Here is a 20252-nt window from a genome sequence, read left to right on the forward strand (position 1 = left end):
TAAATAATAGAAGGGTAACATCTGATCAGGGAGAAAGGGAAACGGGCTCCTTAGAGAGGAGGAGGAGACAAATCCAGAAGGTGGGAGTAAGGTAAACGGAATAGCAGAATACAATTGATCTGATAAGGGGAATGGAAAAGTGGGAGGGGAGGCTCCTTAGGGAAGGGGAAGGAGGATAAATACAGAAGGAGGATGAAGGTAGGTAAAATAACAATATGAGTGGCTGAAGAAGCTACAGGGAATCTCATCTCACTGTTAACGATTTATCTCTTCCCCAGCCCTCTCAAAAAAAAAAAAAAAAAAACAACAGAAAAATAGTGTTTTACTCGGTAGTTGGGAGTTAGTTAGCTGGGAGTTAGAACCTGAAGTCAAGTTTACAAAATGTTTAAATGAGATGGGAAGTAAACAGAGAGACATGTAGGACCATTTATGAGCATAATGGTTATACAATTCACAGGGCATGGAAAGTGCACTAATGGTCTCCAGTTGTAGCTATGTCTTCAGTTCCAGACCTAAGGGATGTAAAATTTCATAAAAAAGAAATATAAAACCAGGTGAATTGAGATAGACATTTTAATGATTAAAATAGCAGGGTTATCATGCATTTATTACTGTGATTCCATTAGAATTATGAGTCTGAACCTGGGCAGTTGCAAAATAGAGCTTATTAAAGTTATGCATTGCGAGACTAATTCACCTGATTTTTTGGATTTCTTATTTGATTATATTCCAAATCAGAATAATTTTTGTTTAGTTCTACAGATGGAATATATACTGAGTTCATCACTATTGTTTATGTTTCAAGTATAAAATAAGGCAATATAAATCAGTAGGATTAGATTTCTAAGACATGAGCTCCAGATGCAATACAGGAACACAAAGTCTGCATTCTGTATAGGATGTGGCTGGCAGTGCATTTATTATGCACAATATGCTATATATACAGAAACCACATGGAGGTTATATAGAAATATAGGCCATATACAGTATGGAACAATAAAAATAAAGTGACAGATAAATCAAGAATAGGTAGGTAAAATAGAATATTGATATAGACATATTGACCAGTGAATCACAAGTTTGATGTATACTCTATAATTTTTCTAGGTATAAGAAATATACTTCCACTATGCTTTTTGGATGATTACACTTTCTACTTATGTCCTCATTAAACGGTGTCCTTTATTTCCAAGCTGGACTTGGGGTCCTCGCCAATATGTTTCTCTTTCTTTTCTACATTTTCATAATCCTATGTCACAGATGTAAGCCCATGGACCTGATCTCTTGTCAACTGACCTTCATCCACATAGTGCTGCTCCTCACTGGAGAAGTTGTTTGGGTTACAGACATATTTGAGTCACTGAACATTGACAATGACGTCAAATGCAAGACAGCATTTTACATAAGCAGAGTGATGAGAAGCCTCTCCATCTGCATCACCTGCCTCCTGAGCGTGTTCCAGGCTGTCACTATCAGTCCCAGTACCTCTTTCTTGGCGAACTTTAAACTTAAGCTAAAAAAGTACATAATCTATGCTTTCTTCTATATTTGGTCTCTAAATTTGTCATTCAATAGCAACCTGATCATCTATGTAGGTGGTTTTACCAATGTGAGTGAGACCAATCAGATGAAGGTCACTAAATCCTGCTCACTCTTCCCTACAAACTACATCATCAGGGCACTGATTTTAACAGTTACAACTTCTATGGATATATTTCTTGTAGGAGTTATGCTGACCACAAGTGTATACATGGTGCTTATCTTGTTCAGACATCAGAGGCAACACAAGTATCTTCACAGCCTCAGCTACCCGAGATCATCTCCTGAGAAAAAAGCCACCCAGACCATCTTGCTGCTGGTGACTTTCTTTGTGGTCATGTACTGGGTGGACTTCATCATCTCATCCACTGCGGTCTTATTATGGATGTACAACCCAGTCATCCTGAGTGTTCAGAAGCTTGTGATGAATGTTTATCCCACAATTACTCCTTTGGTACAAATCAGTTCTGATTACAGAATAAACAATATACTGAAGAACATTCGGTCAAAATACCACCAGATTTTGTAAAAACATCATTTTTCTTCTGTAATAAATGTATTTATTTTAATTCACATGGAGAATGTCCTGCCAGCTTGTGTGCATGTGTGAATTCATGATTCCCCGGAATGTCAGAAGAGGTCATTGAATTCCCTGTACCTGGAGGTGCAGATGGGTATAAGGAATGATGCTGGTGCAGCACCAATTGTTTTTCTAAACAACAGACTTTTCTCTAAATGTTTAATAGCAACTCAAGATTCTTCATATATTTAAATACAATTTTGTGGTATAACACATTTTTGTGACAGTTGTGCTGCCAAGTGATATAGAGTCTTGTAAGTTCATTAAACACCATAAGCTAAAATTTCTACAGAAATTTTCTTATTCTCTTCTCTTTACTTTATATTATAAATGTACCCTTGATGCTGAGGCTACTCAAATGAAGCTGCTTGCTGATATTTACTTTTCTCTCTCTCTCTTTTTTTCCTGTTTTTCAAGACAGGATTTCTCTGTAGCTTTGGAACTTGTCCTGGAAGTAGCTCTTGTAGACCAGGCAGTCCTTGAACTCACAGAGATCCGCCTGCCTCTGCCTTCTGAGTGCTGGGATTAAAGGCGTGTGTCACTATTGCCTGGTGCTAATACTTCCTTTTTTTGAATTTATTTATTTATTATGTATACAATATTATTCTGTCTGTGTTATGTCTGGAGGCCAGAAGAGAGCACCAGACCTCATTACAGATGGTTGTGAGCCACCATGTGGTGGCCGGGAATTGAACTCAGGACCTTTGGAAGAGCAGGCAATGCTCTTAACCACTGAGCCATCTCTCCAGCCCTAATACTGACTTTTTAAGTTTTTTTGACAATATTTTAATCTACTCTCAATCATCAATAATTGTTTAAATATCTAATTGTAGTTTTAATTCTGCTTCCTAATTACAGTTTCTCTGAATTGATAAAAATAATGTGGGTTTCAATTCCATTTTTCCCTACAGTTACTTAAACACTCTTACATGAAGTTTTAACGTACCTATGTATTCCCACTTCATTCCATCTATGCTTCCTGAAATATTGTTGGCAGATAGAAATAGTTTACACCTACGTATATGCTACACAATGCATCTGTGTATTCATGTGTGTGTGTAGGCACAGATTAAGGATGTAGTGAATGTGCATGTGGTGGCCATTGTTGTTGGCTGTTGTTCTTCATATGTCATGCTCCTTTAGTTTTGAGAGGGCATCTCTTACTGTGACAAGGGGCTTACCCGATAGGCCAAGATGGTAGCCCCAGGCATTGTTTGGTCTCTACCACTACAACTCTGGGATTAAAGTGTTCACCACCATGCTCCAGCTTTTTCAAACATTATTCTCTGTTGTTGAAAAGAGGTTTGTTTCATACACTATATTGTGATTAGGGTTCCCTTCCTTCTACACCTCTGAGTTCTTTTCTACATCCCCTCCAATAACAACACTAATATAAAACAAAAGTAAGTAGATCAGAAGAGAAAAAAAAGAGGCAAAGAAAAAGCACAAGAAACACATATATACATAGAAACACACATGTTTGCACACACAGGAATCTTATAAAACCTGAAGAAACAAAAGTCACAATATAGATGTAAAGGATCTGCAAATATTCTATTGAGATTGTTTTGTGCTGATTATCTACTACAGGGCATGGATTCTAGCCTTAAGAGTCGTTTATTTCCCTAGTGAGGCTCCCTTGAAGGAAACTAATATTTCATTTGTAAGGAGCTATCAAACGGAGTTCCAGGTTAGGATTGCGATCCTGTGTCAACTACTCTCAGCTCTAAGACACCATGTAGTGAAGACCTGTGCAGTGCCTGTGCATGCTGCCACAGTTTCTGAATTTATATGTGTGTTGGTTTGGTGTATTTAGAAGGTGTGGGAGCCCACGTGTGACTCAGTTTTCATTTGAAGTCAATTCTGACTTATAATGTCATTTGAATTCAAACTTGCCTGCTTTGCTTGCTCCAGCATCCTTGAGGGCTATGAAAAAGTTCTTATTAAGCACATGAGAAAGAGCATTTTGCCCATCAGAAGAGGACACACTATCTAGAAGAAATAATATCACTAATTTATAACCTTAGTAACATCAAGATAGAATTTGAAACTGCTTATAACAGGACAGGAATGGTCTTGTGGTTAGATACTGACTGTCTGTGCTTTGCTTTGTTTTGTATATACGCATGCTCTGAAATAAACTTGTGGCTGTGCAGAGTAAGCTGGCAGTCCCCCAAATATATCCTCTGTTTTCTGTCACAATGTCTTCCAATCTGACAGTTTCTCAATCTTTGCACCCCTTCCCTGAATCCCAAAACTGATTTTGTTGGAGTAGTCTATGATAAGAAGACCTTGTTTTCTTGGTGTCCTCATCCCTCGGGCTCTTATTCTCTTTCCACCTCCTCTTCAACAGAGTTCCCTGAGTCCTGAGGGTAAAGATTTGAAGAAGATATCACATGTAGTACTGAGTGTTTTAGGTCTCACTCTGCATATTGACTGGATGTGATCCTCCATATTTGTTCCCATGTGCTCCCAGAGGAAGCTTCTCTGATGATGGCTGATAAAAGCACTAATCTATGCGTATAGCTGAATGCCATTAGGAGTCATTTTATTGCTATGTTATTATAGCAGAATGTAGAAATTCTGCTGTATTTGGTTTTCCCCCAGGCTTCTGGCCTATCTGATCTCTGTTTTTTATCCACCCAAGCAGTGTCAAGATTGGATTTCATCTCATGGAGTGCATGCTTTAAATCAAAGCAGATATATACAAGCTTAGTGCCACTATTGCAGAGGATATGTTGAAGGCAGGCAAGGCACTGTAGCTTGAAGAGTTTGTAGCTAGGTTGGTGTGCAGAGCACCCTCCAGAATGATGAACACTAAATCATAGGGGTGAAGGTTCTAGATAGGCATCAGCTCAAATTTTCAGTGTTCAATGATTTGTGCAGGGTATTTTTTTCAGCGATAAGGCCTTACCACCAATTTGTGGAGAGGAACCAATAAATATCCTTGGTGATATCCTGGGTTTTGGGGGGTTTCCATGGAGCCCATTTGCTGTGGGACAATGGTTTTACTCGGTAAAGATTTGTCTCTTGTACTTTTAAAATAAAAATGCTGATTGGCTGGTAGCCAGGCAGGAACTAAAGGTAGGGCGAGCAGGCAGGAAGTAGAAGCGGGGCCAGAAGAACAAGAAAATTCTGGGAAGAGAAAAGAGGCAGTGTGCAGTCATCACCCAGACACAGGAATCCAGACACAAGAGAGACAAGATATTATCGTATTGCTGAAAAAGGTACCAAGCCACGTGGCTAACAAGCACAAGAATTATAGGCTACTATAAGTTATAAGAGTTAATAAGAACTCTGAGCTATTAGGCCAATCAGTTTATAATTAACGTAGACCTCTGTGTGTTTCTTTGGAATTAAATGGCAGTAGAATGGGGTGGGTCAGAAATCTCTTTTAACACCCATTTGTTCAACAACTCAGTTAAATATAACCCATTCCTCATACTAGAATCTACATTTGGCCAATAGTGATATTCACTTGTGGCTCTGTCTCCACTGTTATTTGGTTATTTAATATAGTTCACGTTCAGAAACAAATGTAAGTTTTTACTATATTACATTCCCATACAACCCCTCAAGGGTTCCTTAGTTTTAGTTGTCTCCCTCCACATTCCCTTTCTTTCCCCACTCTTTCGTCCCTATCCCCATTCAATTCTTCCATTCCAACTCCCTCATCCATCCATCCATCCATCCATCCATCCAGCCAGCCAGCCAGCCAGCCAGCCAGCCAGCCAGCATCTTCCATTCTATATGCCCTTCCTAAGGAAATGCATGCATTCTCTCTATTCTCTTATTCTATACCTAACCTCTGTGGTTATATATAGATTTTAGCTTGCTTATCAATGATGTAAGAGCTAAAACCCACATATAAATAAATGCATACCATGTCCAAAAGACTCTTAAAAATATAGCCTATTGCTATTCCCAAATATTCCTTATAATTGTTTCTTTACATTTAAAGGGGGATATGTTATAGAGATTTGCATTGGTATGGATCTTGGTTTATTGATACAAATATAAGGTCGATTTTGTTATGCTGTGTATATGTACATTTCTGTTTTTGATTAAGGTATTGTGTTTGTATAGTTCATTTAAAAATGTAATGTATAATTAAGAAATATAGCTTAATAGAGAGTCATTTAAAATAGTCAAAATTATAGTCATGTTAGATTTTCTAGATATACAGAGATGTATTTCAGACAAGTATTCTTCACATATTTCAGAGATCTTCAGAATATGGCATTTAAAATGGTTAATAACTTAGGATTTTTCATGACAGTGAGACACATCTGATCCTGGCAGCACCAATCTGCTTCAAGAGGAATATAGGCATTGAAGAGGCTCTTTATGGAGATTATTAGATGAACTGGACATAGAGGATCCACCGAGAAATGACTGCTGAACTTGTCTAAAGAAATACGATTCTTCATGGTTTCTGCTTCATGAGAGAGTCTACTAGACATTCTGCAGGACACAGAAATGTGATGGACAAACTGCAAGTATAGGGGGAACTGTCTTTGAAATTTCCTGCTTCATGGGAAAGTCTGCTGGACACTATGGGCCTGTGGGCTGAAGATTGGATGTTCCAATGGTACAGAAGAACTTTGGGTGACTGTGCAGGCAGTGAGATGTCTCTGTCAATTTTAGAGTTTTGGAAGTTGCTTACAATGTAGTTCCTGTTTACTTAGGTAATATTATATCCTTCTGGAGTCTATGATGGAGTTGAAGAATTTATAGTTATAGTTTTCCTTAGTTATGATAAAAGGTAAAATAGATATAAATATTGTAACTATAATTTTTTCTTGATATCTGTTTTGTTATATGTAATTTTTACTATGTTAAAGTTAAAACCTCCTTTTTTATTTAAACAGAAAAGGAGAGGTGATGTGAGAGTCCTCTTTGTGTGCCCAGTCATATGAGAGTGTGTCAGGAGGCTGTGTCTTTGTAGCTTCAAAGGAAAAATGCTACACTGTGCTTTTTCTAAAAGGGTCCATGCCTAAGGGTCATGTCTCTCTTCTGTGCATTCAATACTTTTTCTTTTTTAATTTTTATTGCTTTATAAATAATACCATTCAAAATTTCCACTACCTCCCCTTCCTCCCTTTTACCTTCTGCTTTTTTCCTCCCCCACCTCCAGTCCTAAGAGAGGGCAGAATGGCCTGCCTTGTGGGAAGTCCAAGGACCTCCCCCCTTCATCTAGGCCTAGGAGTGTGTGCATCGAAACAGACTAGGATCCCAAAAAGCCAGTACTACAGTAGAAAAAAAATCCCATTGCCATTATCATTGGCTTCTCAGTTAGCCCCCATTGTCAACCACATTCAGAGAGTCCAATTTGATCACATGGTTGTTCAGTCCCAGTCCAGCTGGACTAGGTGAACTCCCATTAGATCAGTCACACTGTCTCAGTGGGTGGACCAACCCCTCGTGTTCCTGACTTCCATGCTTATCTTCTCCCTCCTTCTGCTCTTCAACTGGACCTTGGGAGCTAGGTCCAGTGCTCTGATGTGGGTCTCTGCCTCTATCTTCACCATCGCTGGATGAAGATTCGTATTTATCTTTTTGGGTCTGGGTTATCTTACTCAGGATAGTGTTTTCTTTTGCTCTGCGGTGTGGTGAGGGCTGAGCTTCCAACTGCACTGTTGGAAGCATCTTCAATGCTAGACTTTCACTCTTTCAACCAGAAAAGCTGGGCCTTTAGATAGGAACAAAGACAGGAACTGTAGGGTTCAAAATACTTAGGTGTCTCAGCTGGGGTTTAAGTAGCTGGATTATGTAATCCATCCACAAGAGTAAAAAGGAATCCATAGATGATCTTTACTCAGCCAGTTTTTTGAGGAATTTCATGGTTTTAAGGTTTACACAATACGCTGAAGAAAAAAAATCGAGCAAAAAGACAAACAGTATAATCATTTTAATGATTACAGTGTTAATATTAGCATACACATTGCAGTTACAAAGTGGTCAAGAGCATTTTCTGCTCTTACAGAATATCTGTGCTTAGTTTCAGGACCCACATGGCAACCCACAACTGCCTAACTCATTCCCAGGGCTCATCTAGCCTTTGCTAGTTCAAGACATAAGCGTGGTATACTGATATATGTGTAGCCAAAATAGCCACAATTTATTTGTTTTATTTAGTTTTTTTAAATAATAAAACAAACTATCTTTTTTTTCACTGTACAAGTTTATCACTCCTTCCCTACCTCCCACTCCCTTCACTTGCCCTTCACCACATCTTTATCCACTCCATAGAGAGGCTAAGGTACTTTGTTTTGCAGAAGGTCCAAGGCTCTGTCTACTATATCTAGGCTGAGAAAAGTATCCATCCAAAGACAATAGGTTCTCCAAAAGCCAGTACAAGCAGTGGGATAAATCCTAGTTTCATTGCCAGTGGTCCCTAAGTCTGCCCCAGCCATGCAACTGTCAACCACACTCAAAGAGATTACTTTGTATACCTTTGTTTCTTCCCAGTCTGGCTAGAGTTGATGAGTTCCCATTAGCTCAGGTAGACTGTTTCAATGTGTGTATCCATCATGGTCTTGACTTTTTATTTATATTCTCACTCCTTCCTCTCTTCTACCAGACCTTGGTAGCTCAGTCCAGTGCTCTGATGGAGGTCTCTGCCCCTGTATCCATCCATTGCTGGATGAAGATTCTATGGGGACATTTAAGATATTCATCAGTCTGACTACAGGGCAAGGCTAATTCAGGCAGACTCTCCTCTATTGCTTAGGGTCCTGGCTGGGGTCATCTTTGTGCATTCCTGGGAATTTCTATAGAGTCAGTTTTCTTTCTAGATCCTTAAGGGCTCCCTCAATCAAGATATCTCGTTCCTTGATCATATTTCTGTCCTTCCTCCATCTCAACTATCCAATTCCCTCAAGTTTTCTTCACTCCTCTCTTTCTCCCCTCCTCTTTCTCTTCCACCCTCCCTTCTCTCCCCAACTCCAAGCTGCCAATTTTGTCAGACAATCTTGTCTATTATGGATCTATATACATTTCTTAGGGTTCACCTTATTACTTAGCTTTTCTATGATGGTGAACTATAGGATCAATATCCTTTGTTTATATCTATTACCACTTACAAGTAAGTACATATCCATCTATATTTGTCTTTTTGTGTCTGTGTTACCTCACTCATGATGGTGTCTTCTAGTTCCATTCATTTTTATGCAAAATTCAAGTTGTCATTGTCTTTTACTACTGAGTAGTACTCTAATGTAAAAATGTGCCACACTTTCTTTATCCATTCTTCAGTTGAGGGATATCTAGGTTTTTTCCAGATTCTACTTATTACAAATAATGCTGCTATGAACATAGTGGAACAAAGAAATGTCTTTGTAGTATGCTAGAGCATCTTTTGGGTGTATTACCAAGAGTGGTATTGCTGGATCCTGAGGTAGGTTGATTCCCAATTTTCTGAGAAACCACCATACTTATTTCCAAAGTGTTTGTACAAATTTGCAATTTCACCATCAATGGATAAGTGTTCCCCTTTCTCCACACCCTCTCCAATATAAGCTATCATTGGTGTTTTTTTTTTTTATCTTAGCCATTCTGACAGGTGTAAAATCAGTCCTATGTATGATGTGTGGTTGGTGATAATCTTTTCATATTCAGTATGCTGCCCTTTTTACTTCTTGACTGTGTCCTTTGCTTTACAGAAGCTTCCTAGTTTCAGGAGGTCCCATTATTTATTGTTTCTTTCAGTGTCCTTGCTACTTGGGTTAAATTTAGGAAGTGGTCTTCTGTGCTCATGCTTTGAATGATTCTTCCCATTTTCTCGTCTATCCTGTTCAGTGTGGTTGAATTTATATTGAGTTTTTTAAACCATTTGGACTTGAATTTTGGGCATAGGGATAGATACGAATCTGTTTTCATTCTTCTACATGTTTACATCCAGTTATAACAGCACCATTTATTGAAGATACTTTCTTTATTCTATTGTATAATTTTAGATTCTTTCAATAATCAGGTGTTCATAAGTGTGTGGATTAATATTCATGTCTTCAATTTGATTCCATTGGTCAACTCCATGTTTTTATGCCATCACCAAGCTGTTTTCATTACTGTACATGTGTAATAGAGATTGATGTCAAGGATGGTGATGCCTCTGTAAGTTCCTTTATTGTACAAGATTCTTTTGGCTATTTTGGGATTTTTTTTTCCATATGAAATTATTTTTTCTTTCAATGTCTCTGAAAAATTGTGTTGTGATTTTAATGGGGACTGCATTGAATCTATAGATTAATTTTGGTAGGATTGCCATTTTTCCTATGTTGATTCAATCTATCGAAGCACATGAGAGGTCTTCTCATTTTCTGGTATCTTCTTCGATTTTTTTCTTCAAAGACTTAAAGTTCCTGTCAAATAGGTCTTTCACTTCTTTGGTTAGTGTTACCCCAAGATATTTGTGCTGTTTGTGGTCATTTTAAAAGGTGCTGCTTCTCTGATTTCCTTCTCAGCTTTTATATAATTTGTATATAGGAGGGTTACTGATTTTTTTTAATTGATCTTGTGTAGTAATGAAGCGAGCAGGCCTGCTTTTCATCCCGTCCAGCTCCCATAAGACTAGCTTAGTCCCGGAAATAACAACACACAAACTACATTCATTTAAACACTGCCTGGCCCATTAGCTCTAGCCTCTTACTGGCTAACTCTCACATCTTGATTAACCCATTTCTATTAATGTGTGTAGCACCAAGAGGTGGTGGCTTACTGGGAAGATTCTAACCTATGTCCATCTTGGGCCAGACCTTCATGTAGACTGCCTCACTGCCTTCTACCCCACATCCTGTTATGTTTACTCTGTCTACCTAATTTTCTGTCCTATCAAAGGGTCAAGGCAGTTTCTTTATTAACTAATGAAAATAACACATAGACAGATGACCCTCCTCCATTAATCTTGTATCCTACTACATCACTGAATGTATTTACCAGCTGTAGGAGTTTTCTGGGAGAGTTTTTGGGGTCTTATATATGATACCATGTCATCTGCAATAAAAAGTTTGACTTCTTCCTTTCCAATTTGAATCCCCTTGATCTTCGTTTATTTTCTTATTGCTATAGCCAGAACTTAAAAACTTGAAGAGATATAGAGAGAGTGGACAGCCTTGTTTTGTTCCTGATTTTAGTGGAATTGCTTTGAGTTTCTTCCCATTTAATTTCATGTTGGCTGTTGACTTGTATATTGCTTTTATTATATTTAGATTTGTTCCTTTTATTCCTGATCTATCCAAGACCTTTATCATGAAAGGGTGTTGGATTTTGTCAAATGCTTTTTCATGAGTGAGATTGGTCTGTCATTTTCTTTCTTAGTTGAGTCTTTGTGTGGTTTTGATATTAGGGTAACTGTAGCCTCATAAAAAGTTTGGCAATGTTCCTTCTGTTTTTATTATGCAGAACACTTTGAGGATTATAGTTATTAGCTCTTGTTGGATGTTCTTGTAGAATTCTGCACTAAAACCTTCGAGCCCTGGGCTTTTCTTTTCTGTTTTTATATCTTTCTTTTCTTTATTTTGGGGTGTGGTTGGGAGGTTTTTGATGACAGCTTCTATTTCCTTGCAGTTTATAGGTCTATTTAAATTGCTTACATTGTCTTGATTTAATTTTGATATACAATAGCTGTCAAGAAAATTGTCCTTTTATTTTATATTTTCCAATTTTGTGGAGTATAGTTTTTTTTATTATACCCTTATGATTCTTCAGATTTCCTCAGTATCTCTGGTTATGTACCTTTGTTTATTTCTGATTTTGTTAGTTTGGATGTTTTCTCTTTTCCTTTTGACTAGTTTGGATATGGGTTTGTCTATCTTGTTGATTTTTATCAAAGAACAAGCTCTTTGTTGTATTGATTCTTTGTATTGTTTTCTTCATTTCTATTGCATTTAGTTCAGCCCTCAATTTGATTATTTACTGTCTTATACTTCTCTTAGATGAGTCTGCTTCTTTTTGTTCTAGAGCTTGCAGGTGTGCTTTTAAGTCACTTATGTGATCTTTCTCCATTTTTTTTTCTTGTTAGCCTTTGGTGCTATGACCTTTCCTCTTAGCACTGTTTTCATAGTGTCTCATTGGTTTGCATACATTGTGCCTTTATTTTCATTGAATTCCTGGAAGTTATTCTCTCTGTCTCTGTCTCTGTCTCTCTCTTTCTTTCTTGACCCAGGGATATTCAAGGAGTTTACTGTAGTAATAGGAGCGGTGGGGCTGCGTCCCCAGCACCCTGGCTGCCTGCTAGCTTATGCCAGAAATAACAACACACAAACTTTATTCATTTAAACACTGCTTGGCCCATTTCTATCTAGCTTCTTCTAGGCTAATTCTCGCACCTGGACTAGCCCATTTCTAATTATATGTGTAGCCCACGAGGTGGTTTACCAGGGAGATTCTAGCCTATGTCCATCCTGGGTCGGAGTTTCATCGCGTGTGCCTCAGAGAGCAGAGCTATTCCCGCGTCCGCCCAGGAGAGGGGAGCATGGCATCTCTCTCGGAGGCCTCTGCTCCTGAGAGGAGAGCTGTCAAGTCTGAGCTCACTTCCTCTTCCTCCCAGCATTCTGTTCTGTTTACTCCTCCCATCTATGTTTTAACCTATGAGGGCCAAGCAGTTTCTTTATTGCTTAACCAATGAAATCAACAGATTGATATATGACACTCCCACATCAGTTTACTGTTCAATTTTCATGAGTTTGTGTGCTTTCTAAGAGTAGTATTGTTGTTAAATTCTAACGGTAATCCATGGTGATCTGATAAGACTCAGGGGTTACTCTATTTTTTTTTTGTATCTGTGGAGGTTTGCTTTGTTGATGAGTATTTGATCATATTTAGAGAAGGTTCCATGAGGAACTGAGAAGAATATATATTATTTTGTATTTGGATGGAATGTTCTATAGATTGTAGAACTTTAAAACAACTCTGAGGGCATTTCTGAGGCTTCTCAGCATTAGTGATCCCCCCTCCCCTGGGAAACAAGGACCTAACAACTATTCGTGCACTTACTGAAATGTTGGGACCTTTCCATCTCCCCTCAGTCCTTGTGAATATTTTCCAAATAGAGCCCTTTTCCTGGAATTGAGGCAAGATAACCCTTAGATGTTGACTCAGTTCCTGATGTGTTGACTCAATTCCTAAAATAGGGTCACATTGATTCACAGATGTTCGCCCTTACCCCGCCTGATCTAGCAACTACTCTCTCACCATGGCTCAGACCAATCATTGCCAGTAGCCCTTTGTATATGCCAATCACAATAGTTGAAGAACAACCTCCAATTGTCGCCCACCTTGTTTCCATGACTTTTTACTTTAAAAATAGCCTGTACCATCTATTCAGGGTCTTTTGGCTTCTCAAATGCTGAAAGACACTGTTGCAACAGAATTAAATCCTCTTGCTTTTACATCAACTGCAGTGTGAGAGTGTTTTCTTTGGTAATCGGTAATCAGACTCTAGGGTCCAATATTTGGTTCATTGGCCAGGAAAGAGTCGCCACCAGACCCACTCCAGACCCACTCAGTTGGAGGCAAGAAAGAACGAGTTTGCTTTTATGTCTGTCTATTTGTTTATTGTTTTTCTCTTTCTGTGTTATTGTTAGTTAGTAATTTGAAAATTGTACCTTTGCAAGGTTAGTATTGAAACGGGACAAGACGTGAGGCAGACATGTCCTGAGACCCCTTGCCCCAGCACAGGAGTATGCTATATGGTCATTTCTGAGAGACAGGCGACCAGGATGCCCTAGTCCCCAGGAAGTATGATCTGCCTTCATCTGTACTTTTGGATTTGCAGTGTGCGGCTTCTGGTTTTGAGTCTGTGCCTCTCTTTTTGTATGTTTGTTTCAGTTTGTCTTTGATAAAATGGAACAAAACAAGCACCTGCAGGAACTCAGAGTCCTGTACTGGCCCCATGGCCATCATCAGCTACCCTGATTATTTTCCAATATTGTTATTGACTCAATCCAGAATCAGGTGGTCAAAGTCATTTTGTTGTTAAGGCCCAGGAAATCTCTCATGCCTTTCCCTTTCACTGGTTACAGCATTACCTTGATAGGATCTTGCCATTTGTAGTACTATTAATAAAAACCCAGAGATAGATATTGGGGTTCCACCTGAAGTTCAGAAAAGCAAAACAGCCAGCCATTGGCTCTTACCTCTACCTCAGTCAGAAATGGCAATCGATCCCACCTCCAGGAATCTCTGATGAGACTGTGTGAGAACTTTCTCCTCCAGTCTTAAATGCTTCTCTGGGGCTGGGATTAGTGGTGTGCATGACTACTGCCCAGTTTCTATGAGAGCTAGTATGGCTATAGGGTTTAAAGTTTTGTGTCATCACTGCCTGGTCTGTAAGGCTGACTAGTGGAGCTGTGCTACTCTCAGATCTTTTGGCAAGCTTTATTTATTAAAATACAAATGAATTTGACAACACCACTCTCTTTATTCCTTTTAGTATTAGGCTTTTCATTAAATGATTCTTTAAGACTTGGTTCCAAGATTATATTTCCTCTTTTTTCTTTTTTCCTCAAACTGTACATTTTATATTTATCTTTGTCATTTAGCTCCTCTTCAATGTAGATCTTCATAAGAATCATCACTTATAATTATCTGACACAGTCAATACTAGGATGTCTTGTAATTACCTTTCCAAAGATACTAATCCTAAAACTCCCCACTTTAGCCTCAGGCAGATTTTAAGGACAAGCAGAAACTGACCACATTCTTTGCCAAAGTATTACAAGAATGGTCTGTAGGCTATTTACTGTTATTCATTTCCTCCGAAACCTCTGAGACTGGAGCCTCCATTGCCCAAATTTCTTCAGCACTATTGTCTTCCATGGTCTGAAGAGTATGGCCAATTAAGGTCTATATAAGTGTTAACTGTTTCTCTAAACCAAACTCTCAACATTTTCTATATTACTCCAATAATTATTCTGAGTTGAAAGCGTGGATATGACATTGTAGAGTGCTGGAGTTGGGCAGGAAGATGATAAGGTAAGCTGTGGTCCAATCCTAGAGTTCTTTTGCAGTAAAGACACGAAAGGCCAGACTAGGCTGATAAACTGGTGACAGATATAGGAACTCTGACTATGGAGTGGGTTATTGGGCGTGGCACAATGAATTTTCTAGGTAGGTGGAGGTAGGTAGTTTATGGAGGAAATCTAGAGATTCTTTGTGTTGTAGGTAGAGGTCTCATAATTTTCAATTTAGTGGAATATGTATTTTAAATATATTTCTCTATGGTTTTCTAAATTTCAACAGTGTCTGTTCTAATGACTACCTTTCCTCTCAATTTTCTTAATTTGGGTCTTCTCTTTATTTCAGTTTGGCTAAGGGCTTTTTAGTTTTGATTGTCTTTTCAAAGCACCAACACTCTGTTCATTGATTTTTCTAACTTCTCCTGAGTCCCGCCTCACCCCCACTCAAATTCATGTACTCTTATAGAATAAATTTTGTAAATACATTACTTGTGAAATTTTTGTAAAAGTTAAAAAGTTAAATAAAAAAATCATAATTTTCTGCCACAATGTTAATATTTTCTGAAGTATTTGTTTACACTCTAAATATGTGTCTTTGCCTGGGATACCTTCTGATTGGTTTAATAAGGAGCTAAATGGCCAATAGTTAGGCAAGAGAGAATAGGTGGGACTTCTAGGAAAAGAGAGAGGGATTAGGAGTATTACACGATTTTATCATCAGGCTTGGAGAAAGTTAGACTTGCCATACTGAGGAAAGGCACAAATCCATGTGACAGCTTGTACATTCTCAAAAGTAGGTTAGTTTGGCAAAAAGAGGTAGTTGAGGACAAGCCTAAGCTAAAGGCCAAGCTTTCGTAATTAATTAGAAGTCTCCATGTCATTATTTGGGGGCTGGTGATTCAAAAATAATTCAGCAATGATGCCTGCTACAGTCTTTCTTTTTCCTTAGCTTCTCTCCACTGTGTTCTGAGAGCTGTTAGCCTATAAGAGGATATGTAGGTTTACAAAATAAATTTCACCTTTTTTGTTTTTTCTTCTATCTGTTTACTGAAAGTGCACATTGAAGCTATACTGTGTATGTGGAGGTCAGAGGTCCACTTGTAGAAGTTCTCTCTACTATGTGGTCCTTGGGATTGCGTGCAAGTGATGATTCTTGGTGCAAATACCATTATCTCACAGATCTATCTTGTCCTCCCAAATGTCACCTTTTAAATAGGATGGATTTGGCTGCGCGTGGCATCGCCTAGGGCACTGGGTCCGAATCCTCGGGGCGCCCAAGCGGGCTGGAGTTCCTTTGTTTCTATGGCTTGCCTGCACCAAGCAGAGTAGGTGCTTTGTTTGCGAGCTGCCCAGCCAGCACGGAGGCCTGATCTCTCGGAGCCAGGAGACCCAGCGTTGGGGTGAGTTTCTGGCCGGCGGCGCCAGCCTGGGATGGGGAGCTCAGAGGTTTCTTGGCCCCCTGTCCTTCTTGGGCTCTCTGTAGGGTCTCTACTCCCTGGATACTGCCTCTTTATTCCTAGCCCACCCAGCTTCCATCCAGAACCCTCCCCACTTTGGCCCCACCGCCCTCTTTGGCACATAACATCACCCAGCCCAGCCTGTCTGGGCACTGGGTCCGAATCCTCGGGGCGCCCAAGCGGGCTGGAGGTCCTTTGTTTCTATGGCCTGCCTGCACCAAGCAGGGTAGGCGCTTTGTTTGCAAGCTGCACAACCAGCACGGAGGCCTGATCTCTCGGCGCCAGGAGAGCCAACATTGGGGAGAGCCAGCGTTGGGTAGGCAAGGAGACCTGATCCAGTAAAAGAAGATCCATAAGGGAGCATTTGGAAGAAGAGATGGGCAGATGCCAAGGCATGAATTCGCCCAACAAGCTGAAAAGCAACATGAAGCCACCAGAAACCAGCGACCTCACAAAGGGAGGACATGAACACCTTAATCAAGAAGAAGGAGAAAAGATTGACTTTATGAAAGTGATTGATGCCCTTAAACAGCATGTAAAAAACGCCCTTATAGAAATGGATGAGAAATATAACAGACAGTTTGAAGAATTGAATAAATCAGTGAATGATACCCTAGAAAACCAAGGAAAAACAATCAAACAGATAATGGAAACAGTTCAAGACATGAAAACTGAAATGGAGGCAAAGAAGAAAAGACAAACAGAGGGCCGGCTGGACATGGAAAATCTAGGTAAACGAATAGAGACTACAGAAACAAGCATAACCAGCAGAATACAAGAGATAGAAGAAAGACTCTCAGATTCTGAAGATACCATAGAGAAAATAAACACACTGATCAAAGAAAACAGCAAGTCCAACAAACTCTCATCACAAAACATTCAGGAAATATGGGACACAATAAAAAGACCAAACCTAAGAATCATAGGAGTAGAAGAAGGAGAAGAAGTGCAGCTCAATGGTCCAGAAAATATATTTAATAAAATTATAGAAGAAAACTTTCCCAACCTAAAGAAAGATATACCTATGAAGGTGCAAGAAGCATACAGAACACCGAATAGGCTGGATTAAAAAAAAACATCCCCTTGCCATATAATTATCAAAACACAAAGCATACAGAATAAGGAAAAAATATTAAGAGCTGCAAAGGAAAAAGGCCAAATTACTTATAAAGGTAAACCTATCAGACTTACACCTGACTTCTCCATGGAAACCATGAAAGCCAGAAGGTCCTGGATAGATGTACTGCAAAAACTAAGAGAACATGGATGCAAGCCCAGATTAGTATACCAAGCCAAGCTTTCATTCACTATAAATGGAGAAAATAAAATTTTCCAGGATAAAAACAAATTTAAACAATACGCAGCCACAAATCTAGCCTTACAGAAAGTAATTGAAGGAAAATCAATAACCAAGGAGTCCAACAATGACCACAATAACTCAGACATCTAGAGACCCTTCACCAACACAAATCAAAGAAGGGAAACACACAAACTCTACGAATAAAAAAAATGACCGGAGTTAACAACCACTGGTCATTAATATAACTTAATGTCAATGGACTCAACTCACCTATAAAAAGCACAGGCTAAGAGATTGGATAAGAAAACAGGATCCAACATTCTGCTGTTTATAAGAAACACACCTCAACCACAAAGACAAGGATCTACTCAGAGTAAAGGGCTGGGAAAAGGCCTATCAAGCAAATGGACCTAAGAAGCAAGCAGGTGTGGCCATACTAATCTCTAACAAAGTTGACTTCAAACTTAAATCAATCAGAAGAGATGGAGAGGGGCATTTTATACTCATAACAGGAACAGTTCATCAGGATGAAGTCTAAATCCTGAACATCTATGCCCTTAATATAAAAGCACCCACGTACATAAAAGAAACATTGCTAAAATTCAAGGCAGCCATCAAACCGCACACACTAATAGTAGGAGACTTCAACACTCCTCTCTCACCAACGGACAGGTCAATCAGACAGAAACCTAAAAGAGAATTAATGGAGGTAATGAAGCAAATGGACTTAACAGACATCTATAGAACATTCCACCCAAATAGGAAAGAATATACCTTCTTCTCTGCAGCTCATGGAACCTTCTCGAAAATCGACCACATAGTCGGTAACAAATCAAACATCCACAGTTACAAAAAAAATATTAGTAACCACCTGTGTCTTATCAGATCACCATGGATTAAAGTTAGAATTCAACAACAATGCTACCCCCAGAAAGCCTACAAAGTCATGGAAACTGAACAGTCAACTACTGAACCATACCTGGATTAAGGAAGAAATAAAGAAAGAAATTAAAGTCTTCCTGGAATTCAATGAAAATAAAGAAACAACATACTCAAACTTATGGGACACTATGAAATCAGTCCTAAGAGGAAAGTTCATAGCACTAAGTGCCCACTTAAAGAAAACAGAGAAAGCTCACATTGGAGACTTAACAGCCCACCTGAAAGCTCTAGAAAAAAAGAAGCAGACTCACCTAGGAGGAGTAGAAGACTGGAAATAATCAAACTGAGGGCTGAAATCAACAAAATAGAAACACAGAAAACAATCCAAATAATCAATGAAACAAAAAGCTGGTTCCTGGAGAAAATCAACAAGATTGACACACTCCTATCCAAACTAATCAAACGGCAGAGAGAGAATTTGCAAATTAATAAGATCAGAAATGAAAAGGGGGACATAACCACAGACACAGAGGAAATTCAGAGAATCATTAGATCTTACTCCAAAAGCCTATATGCCATAAAACTGGAAAATGTAAAGGAAATGGATACTTTTATAGATAAATATCATTCACCAAAGTTAAATCAGGACCAGGTGAACAATCTAAATAGACCTGTTAGCCGCGAAGAATTAGAAGAGGTTATAAAAAACCTCCCTACCAAAAAAAGCCCAGGACCAGATGGTTTCAATGCGGAATTCTACCAGAACTTCCAAGAAGACCTAATACCTATCCTCCTTAATGTATTTCACAATATAGAAACAGAAGAGGCACTGCCAAATTCCTATTATGAAGCTACAGTTACTCTGAAACCAAAACCGCACAAAGACTCAACCAAGAAAGAGAATTATAGACCAATCTCACTCATGAACATCGATGCAAAAATCGTCAACAAAATACTGGCAAACCGAATCCAAGAACACATTAGAAAAATTATCCATTATGATCAAGTAGGCTTCATCCCAGGGATGTAGGGCTGGTTCAACATACGAAAATCTAGCAATGTAATCCATCATATAAATAAACTGAAAGATAAAAACCATATGATCATCTCATTCGATGCTGAAAAAGCATTTGACAAAATTCAACACCCCTTTATGATAAAAGTATTGGAGAGATTAGGGATACAAGGGTCATACCTAAATATAATAAAAGCTATATACAGCAAGGCGACAGCTAACATCAAATTAAATGGAGAGAAACTCAAAGCCATCCCATTAAACTCAGGAACACGACAAGGCTGTCCACTCACGCCATACCTCTTCAATATAGTGCTTGAAGTTCTAGCAATAGCAATAAGACAACATAAGGGGATCAAGGGGATTCGAATTGGAAATGAAGAAGTGAAACTTTCGTTATTTGCAGATGATATGATAGTGTACATAAGCGACCCCCAAAACTCCACCAAAGAACTTTTACAGCTGATAAACAGCTTTAGTAATGTGGCCGGATACAAGATCAACTCCAAAAATATCAGTC

At 38.8% G+C, this 20252-nt stretch overlaps 1 protein-coding gene across 1 annotated transcript; it reads left to right on the top strand.

Annotated features, from left to right (window-relative positions):
- Positions 1-1159: 1159 nt before the first annotated feature.
- Positions 1160-2068, top strand: LOC142855596 (putative vomeronasal receptor-like protein 4). Its single transcript, XM_075982054.1, has one exon. The coding sequence runs from the start codon at positions 1160-1162 to the stop codon at positions 2066-2068; it is 909 nt and encodes a 302-aa protein (XP_075838169.1).
- Positions 2069-20252: the final 18184 nt, after the last annotated feature.

Source organism: Microtus pennsylvanicus, chromosome 8, assembly GCF_037038515.1.
Source record: "Microtus pennsylvanicus isolate mMicPen1 chromosome 8, mMicPen1.hap1, whole genome shotgun sequence".
Classification (NCBI taxonomy): domain Eukaryota; kingdom Metazoa; phylum Chordata; class Mammalia; order Rodentia; family Cricetidae; genus Microtus; species Microtus pennsylvanicus.

Excerpts from the sequence above, each read along its gene's own strand:
- LOC142855596 (XM_075982054.1), top strand. The coding sequence starts at position 1,160 with ATGTCCTCATTAAACGGTGTCCTTTATTTCCAAGCTGGACTTGGGGTC.